General features: G+C 36.2%; 1 protein-coding gene across 1 annotated transcript; it reads right to left on the bottom strand.

Moving 5' to 3' along the window:
* Positions 931-5,472, bottom strand: LOC109225747 (glutamate dehydrogenase A). Its single transcript, XM_019390519.1, has 9 exons — positions 5,127-5,472; positions 4,852-4,965; positions 3,492-3,713; positions 3,324-3,398; positions 3,087-3,203; positions 2,725-2,975; positions 2,296-2,371; positions 2,132-2,218; positions 931-1,253 (listed from the first exon to the last, which is right to left on the bottom strand). Exons 1-9 carry the CDS (start codon positions 5,232-5,234, stop codon positions 1,068-1,070), a joined length of 1,236 nt encoding a protein of 411 aa, XP_019246064.1. The 5' UTR covers positions 5,235-5,472; the 3' UTR covers positions 931-1,067.

Here is a 7,384-nt window from a genome sequence, read left to right as displayed (position 1 = left end):
ATCTTCATCAATCTTCCCGTTTCCCTGGATAATAGACCCGAGATACTTAAAACTCGCTCTCTGGGGGATAACTTGAGCATCAAGCTTAACCTCTACGTCTGCATCGTGGGTCCCGTCACTGAACTTGCACTCCAAGTATTCCGTCTTGGTTCTACTCAGTTTGAAACCTTTAGACTCCAAGGTCTGTCTCCAAACCTCCAACCTCGCGTTAACTCCGCTACGCGTCTCGTCAATCAACACTATATCATCAGCAAATAGCATGCACCAAGGCACCTCCCCTTGGATGTGACGCGACAATACATCCATCGCCAAGGCAAATAAAAATGGGCTAAGAGCCGATCCCTGGTGCAACCCCATCACCACAGGGAAATGCTCCGAGTCACCACCCCCAGTCCTCACCCGAGTCTTAGCATTATCATACATATCCTTAATCACACTAATGTACACTACGGGAACACCGCTAACCTCCAAACACCTCCACAGTACCTCCCTTGGAACTTTATCGTATGCTTTCTCAAGATCAATAAACACCATATGCAAATCCTTCTTCCTCTCCCTGTACTGCTCCACTAGTCTCCATGCTGGAAAATGACAAGAGGACTAAACACTTGGGTTCATCACAGTAGCAACAAGGTCCAGATGTCCACTTCACCACGAGCACAACCACGAAATTTTTTTCCGATGGACTGGACCCTTCATTTCCCTAAATCATTAACAATGACAAGGATCTACATCCTAAACCATCTGCATAAAGATGGAAGCACGGTGGCTGTCATACAGTAGAACGACTTCCACTTCCATTTGCTACTACTAGAATTAATATACATACATCCAATAGTATATTATCTATCTTCCCTTCAATATCTAGCACATGCTTCTCGATATTATAGAAAAAAATATGAGAAGAGAGATTACTGAATGCCAGGAGAATTGATGAAGCAAAGCTGTTTTATTTATTGATGAATGTCTCACATGTTTAAAATGGCTCAGTTTATGCAGCAGAGAAAGACCATAAATTTTTATCTGTAAAAAGGGAGTATGTTGTGCCACAAAAGAGGCGAATATAATTACGCCTCCCAACCTCTTAATGTTGTGGCACGTGCAACACGATTCACGCCCAGTGTGAAAGCACCCATCCGAAGATTGCAATCGTGCGACTGACACATGCTTTTCAGCTTATGGAAGGCTTTTGTCATGTATTTCTTAAGCTCCCTGTTAACCTTCTCCTCATCCCACATAAAACCTTGAATATTCTGCACATGAACAAAGAATATATTCAGAACAATTAAAATGCACAGTCGAACTATTCTGGAAAGAATAAAAAGTGAGATTAAGATTTCAAGTTTCCCCTCAACTTTCTGACACAGAAAAGAGTTGCCAAAGTACATTTTTAACAGCTATTAAGATATGACTGAGTTTAAGAAAATTGCATGCACCTTCTGGTGGAGGCAGTGTAGAAGAACTTGTGAAGACATTGACCAGAAAATTTCAACCTAGATTACTTACAATAATCCAATCTACACGAATTCGAGGCTTGTCTTATGTCGTCAAAAACTGATTTCAGAGGAAAACTATATGGCATGATTAGAGGTAGCAAAATGGTTAAAAGAAAACAGTTATCCACCCATATTATCCATCAAAAAATGGGTTGGATAATGAACCATTTAAAAACGGGTCGAATATGGATAAAGAACCATATTATCCACTTAGAAAATGGTTAACCAAATGGATAACTAATGTGTTTAACTTTTACATTTGTAAAGCCTTAAATTGGAGTTCCTCAAGTTTGGAAGACTAGGAATTCTCTCATAAGTGATCATATTTAAGAAGCCATGGATAATATGGATATCCATATTATCCGCCGGATAAACCCGTTTTTATCTGTCTCAAATACGGGTCGGGTCGGATAATTTATCCGGTTTTTTAAATTACCCATTTTAACCCACTCATATCCGACCCGATCGGCCCGTTTGCCACCCCTAGGCATGATGAAGACTGAACAACTCAAAAACTTATTCTTCACAAAATTACACTAAACTTAAAACGGTGGTCAGAATAAAACCTGTATGATCTTTCCAATGTAATGAAAAGAGATATATGGGGTGTCAATGTCAAAGATATATGATATTACCTGAACCCACTCAAAATAACTGACTGTCACACCTCCAGCATTGGCATATATGTCGGGAAGTATTACAATTCCCTTTTTGGACAAAATCTGCAGAAGGCAGTTATCTGTCAAAAAACGGTAATCCTAGTAGTCAAATGGCTAGAAAACCTGGAAAATGTGGTTACCTCATCAGCTTCTGGATCAGTAGGATGATTTGCCGCTTCTATGATGAACTTAGCCTTGACATTATCAGCATTTTCTCTTCCGAGAAAAAAACAGATTCACACAAGGACAAAATTAGACATATTTATGTATAATAAATCCCTATATATGGTTTAGTAATAAAGACAGAATAAAGTAAAAAATTTACACAGTAAAGACTTTCTTCTCCACATAATCTCATCAAAGAAAATAAGAGAAGGTTTATTATTGATGCTCACATATATCATGTAAATCGAACATAGGAAAAAATTAATCATCTTTCACATAGTAACAAAAAGTTAAAAAATAACACCTATTAAGGGCTATTACAATCAATTACTTTTGGGAATCTCTACTTTATATTCGCAGCATATAAGGAACAAAAATTTCAAATGTAATTTAAGGGTCTAAACCTGTTCAAAACTCCTCCCAAAGCACAAGGTATGAGAACATCACATTCATGTGTAAGCACTTCATCTGAATTCATCACATCCCCACCACTAAAGTCGATCAGCTTCCCTGTTGCTTCTTTGTGATTAAGCAAAGCGGGTATATCAAGTCCATCGGGATTCTTGACTGCTCCAGTTATATCACTCACTGCAATTACCTTGCCACCTCTCTCATGAATAAGCTTTGCTGCCCATGCTCCCACGTTTCCAAAACCCTAAGAAATACAAATATAAGATTATAACAGTCATTTTGAGTGAATTTTGTGAAATAGCGAGCAGAGGAACACAATGGGGTGTGCTGGAATTGAACAAGTCCGAAATTTTACCTGAATTGCAAAAGTCAAATCCTTAATATTCTTTCCATATTCAGCAAGTAAAGCTTCTGTAGCATAAACGACACCACGCCCAGTTGCAGCTTCCCTACCCAATGAACCGCCAAGATCCTATGACAGAAGATAAAACAGGATACTTCAATGAATTGAATGAAAACTCATAATTTTAACCAAATTGGATAAGTCCAAAATGTAGCAGATAGGACTTTAAAATATGTTGCAAGAACTTACAATCGGTTTTCCAGTCACAATTGCAGGTGAGTGACCATGAAACTTTGAATACTCATCCAAAATCCAGGCCATAGTCTGTATATAAAAAGTACCAATAAGCCTATTTGTTAGCAACTACTCTGCAGCTCCACAGAGAAGAATTTTGAGATAATGACCTATATTACTAACCTGGGCATTAGTGCCCATATCAGGTGCAGGGACATCCGTATTAATTCCAATAAGATCATGAATTTTCTGCGTGAAAACACGTGTAAGACGCTCCAACTCACTCTTGCTTAGATCTTTTGGTTTGCAGCCAATTCCACCTTTAGCTCCGCCATATGGAATATCTACTACAGCAGTCTTCCAAGTCATTAGTTGAGCAAGGGCATTTACTTCGTCAAGGTCAACCTTGCAAAAGAAATTTACAATATATCTCAGTACCAAGTCCAGTGCTAGAAACAGTAATCACATGATTACAGAGTACCAGCAAAACTAGGAGAATTGAATAAATAAGACCATGTAATGAAATTTATCATTGACATACAAGAATTGGATAGAAAAAGGCTACTGGAGATCTAGTCATGTAATGATGGAAAACTTGACCGTGATCTAGCAGATACTACACATAAAGTAACTCCTTGACCAGAAAATTCTTCCCATAGATGTTGAACTCATTAACGAAAGCTAAATAAAGTAGGTATACAAACCTACACGTGTTTGTCGCCAACTAAATAACCCAGATGCTATAAAATCTAAAAGGATGAGTTGAAACCTCCAAACAATAAGTTTCTATCTAAATATATAAGGCCAATGCTTTCTTATTTTTCTATTTTTATTATGACAAAGCCAATGTTTCATGCTTGAAGCACCTGAAGGATTTGACCTGACACATTATGTATAAAGTTTCGTGGAATTACAGATCTCTTATGCTATGATCATGGATAACATGCACATACGATGCATCATAATATTCTTTCAAACAACACATATATACATTTTTGGTGAGGCTTAACAGAACAGATTTTGGTTAAAAGATAAGTACTAATTGGAATTAATTTGATCGGAATCTGGTACTCATTTAATACCACCGTTCTAGCTATCCTGATCTTGGCTAATTTGTACTGTAACGGTAGGCGCCAAAAGAAGTCTAGTCACCGTTGTTAAAATTACATATAAGCGCGGGAACCTAACATCATTGACTTTCCAGCCCCCCAAAAAAGACAACACCAACAGTTTTATAAATAGAATCAAGACTCCCTAAAACACGGAACGACTCTTTAATGCGCAACCAAAGAAATAATACAATCTTATACCACTAATATATGCTTACATAACTGATGATTACAGTGGAACACCTATTAGTCTTAGCATGCATTGTCTGATATCTTTCTCAGAATAGCAGTCTTTACCAAGCAAAAGCAAAAAGTTTATACAACCTCAGTTTTGATATAGCTGAAAGCTTTTAAAAGAGAAATTATTGAATTGCTATCTACACGAAGACATAAATTACAAAAAAAACCAAATAGCAAAAGCAAATAAAAATAACCTCAGGATGGTATCTGATTCCCCCTTTCATAGGACCCCGAGCATTATCATGTTGCACTCTGAATCCAACATAGGACACTAATGTTCCATCATCCTTGGGAATTGTGCATTCCACCTGATCAAACACACACACAAAAAAAATTTAATCAACCTCTCATGAAAATTCAGAGAGAAAAAAAATTGCTAGCCGTCTTAAAAAGAATCAATAGTCACATGAAATCGATCGCACAAGAAAGATAGAAAATTTACAAAGATAATAAATTAATGATCAGTAACCTTAATTTCTCTGAAAGGGATTAAAAGACTCTTCTCAAGTTTGGAGTCCAATCCAAGGATGCGAGCGGCCTGGCGAAAGTTACGGTTGGTGGCTGCAAGAGCATTCATGGCCAACACCCAGAAAGCAAAAAGTAGTAGTAGATCAAGATAATAATAGTTAAAACAGAAACGAAGACAAAAATGAGAACTACTACTTGATTGAGAATTGAGATACTATATAATAATGGCACAAGTGAAAATTTTGACTAGGACGTGACGATCTATAAAGGATTCGGCTGATCACACAAAGGAAAGTCTGAGTCACTGACAGCTGATTTGGCAATTCGGGAAAGCATGGAATTCCCTTCTCTTTTATTATTTTCCTTTTCTGAAAATCTCAAAGACTCTCCTCACGTTTACTTTTATAATACTAGTATTATTAGTACCCGCGCCCATAATTAAAAAGAACAATCTATATCATAAAATTTAATTTGTTAGTATTAATACCATTTTTATAACCAAATATTAAAAATATTTTGAGACTCCATTAATACTTTTATTCCATTGCAGACTCAATGTTCCATAAAAAATAATAATACTATATAATTTGTTTGATATGAATATTTGATGAAAAATAATGATGTTATATAATTTGCTTAATATAAAGCATGTGCTTAAGGGAACATTATTGTAGCAAATAATCATGGCATATTGCTGTGTATTTTCCAGAAGTCCTCTTTATTGAGGTTTATCACTACAAAAAGACATGGGTAAAATTCAAGAATTTCTGGTCCTTGGGCGATAATTTTTTACGGAAATGAGAGACAACATATATTGAATTACTGATGAGATAATGAAGAAGACATTGCAAAATAAACCTTCGGACTATTTCCTTGTGGAGGCATCCTGCTGCAGTAGATTATAGTAAGCCAATATTTAATTGGCTTCAAGATTCTAGGAGTGAGACGCTGGAAAAATGGGAATCTGTCGCCTCTGGTGAACTGCCACAGAAACAAAAGGGCCTTTTAGGCAGTAAAATTGGACCACAATTGTCCCATTTCAAGACCGCTAAAATGCAAGTAACTCGTTTCTTTGACTTAAGATTTTCGACTTGGTATTGAATATCTTTATTGTCACCAGAAGGATAACTCTGCAAGTAGGTTTCAGTTCAAGATAAAGCATGTTATATGCAAGCAGGTTTCAGTTTCACACAGAATATTCAGACATCACTCACGACTTGGTGCTGGAAATTCAGACATCACTTATGACTCTGCAAGCAGGTTTCAATTTCACACATATATGCAAGTTCAAGCTAAAGTATGTATATGCAAGTTGAAAGTTTCACACAGAATAAATACTATCATCCAATTTATTACTGCTACTGTCGCTATCTATGGGAAATAGGTTTTAGTTTCTCTTTGTTTGTTGTTTTTCAGAACTACGTGTTCAGAGTTCAACTGCAGATTACATCTTCCTACGTTATACCAAATTAAATATTAACTAAAAAAATGATACATAAGAACAAAGGATCAGAAGACAATAATGATAAATCATTTAATACGTATTAAATTAAACTACGGAAAACCTCTTTGTACATTATATTTCTAGCTTCATTTGTTATTTGTCCATCATCATCATAAACTAACATCTTTAACCATTTTCTACTTGTCACCCGTGAAAGAGTAACATACAATTGTCTATGTGTAAACACTGATTTCTTTAAAAATAACCCCACATGAGATAGTGACTGGCCTTGACTTTTATTAATTGTCATGGGAAAAGACATCACAATTGAAAATTATTGTCACTGGAACTTAAAAGGTATTCCCGCATCAGATGGAGTCAACATTATTCTTGGAATAAACACTTTTTATCCGGCCATACCTGATAAAATCTTGGCTTCAATAACCCGATTTTCAAGTCTTGTGATGATCAACCTTGTACCATTGCATAATCCCGAATACTTCTTAGTAACATAATAGGAACACCAACCTTTAGGTAATAGAGTGATTTGGAACTCCAGAACATTTAATACTGTTTAGGGATTCCGGTGTATATACGTGGTCCAAAGCTGTAAAAGCATGATCAGGCATACAAATCGTATCAGAACTAAAATATGTCTTCTCAGGATTGTGATTGAGTGAAATTATATATTCATTGATAGATTCCACCATGTCAAGCGTCGGAGAAAGAATTGCTCTTTGCTGGAGGAAATCTGTGTCATTGGCATGGTTAAAGAAATTAGGATAAGTACTTTCTACAATTGCAGATATTGAATC

Source organism: Nicotiana attenuata, chromosome 5 (assembly GCF_001879085.1).
Source record: "Nicotiana attenuata strain UT chromosome 5, NIATTr2, whole genome shotgun sequence".
NCBI classification, from domain to species: domain Eukaryota; kingdom Viridiplantae; phylum Streptophyta; class Magnoliopsida; order Solanales; family Solanaceae; genus Nicotiana; species Nicotiana attenuata.
Note: the sequence above shows the minus strand (reverse complement) of the source record. Positions and strands in the feature narration are given on the sequence as shown.

Bases quoted from the DNA above. Each gene is read 5' to 3' on its own strand.
- LOC109225747 (XM_019390519.1), bottom strand. From the start codon at position 5,234: ATGAATGCTCTTGCAGCCACCAACCGTAACTTTCGCCAGGCCGCTCGC. The intron at 3,399-3,491 runs GTTAGTAATATA...TTTTATATACAG, and splicing joins ATATGGGCACTAATGCCCAG to ACTATGGCCTGGATTTTGGA. The intron at 2,372-2,724 runs GTTTAGACCCTT...TTTTCTCGGAAG, and splicing joins TTGGGAGGAGTTTTGAACAG to AGAAAATGCTGATAATGTCA.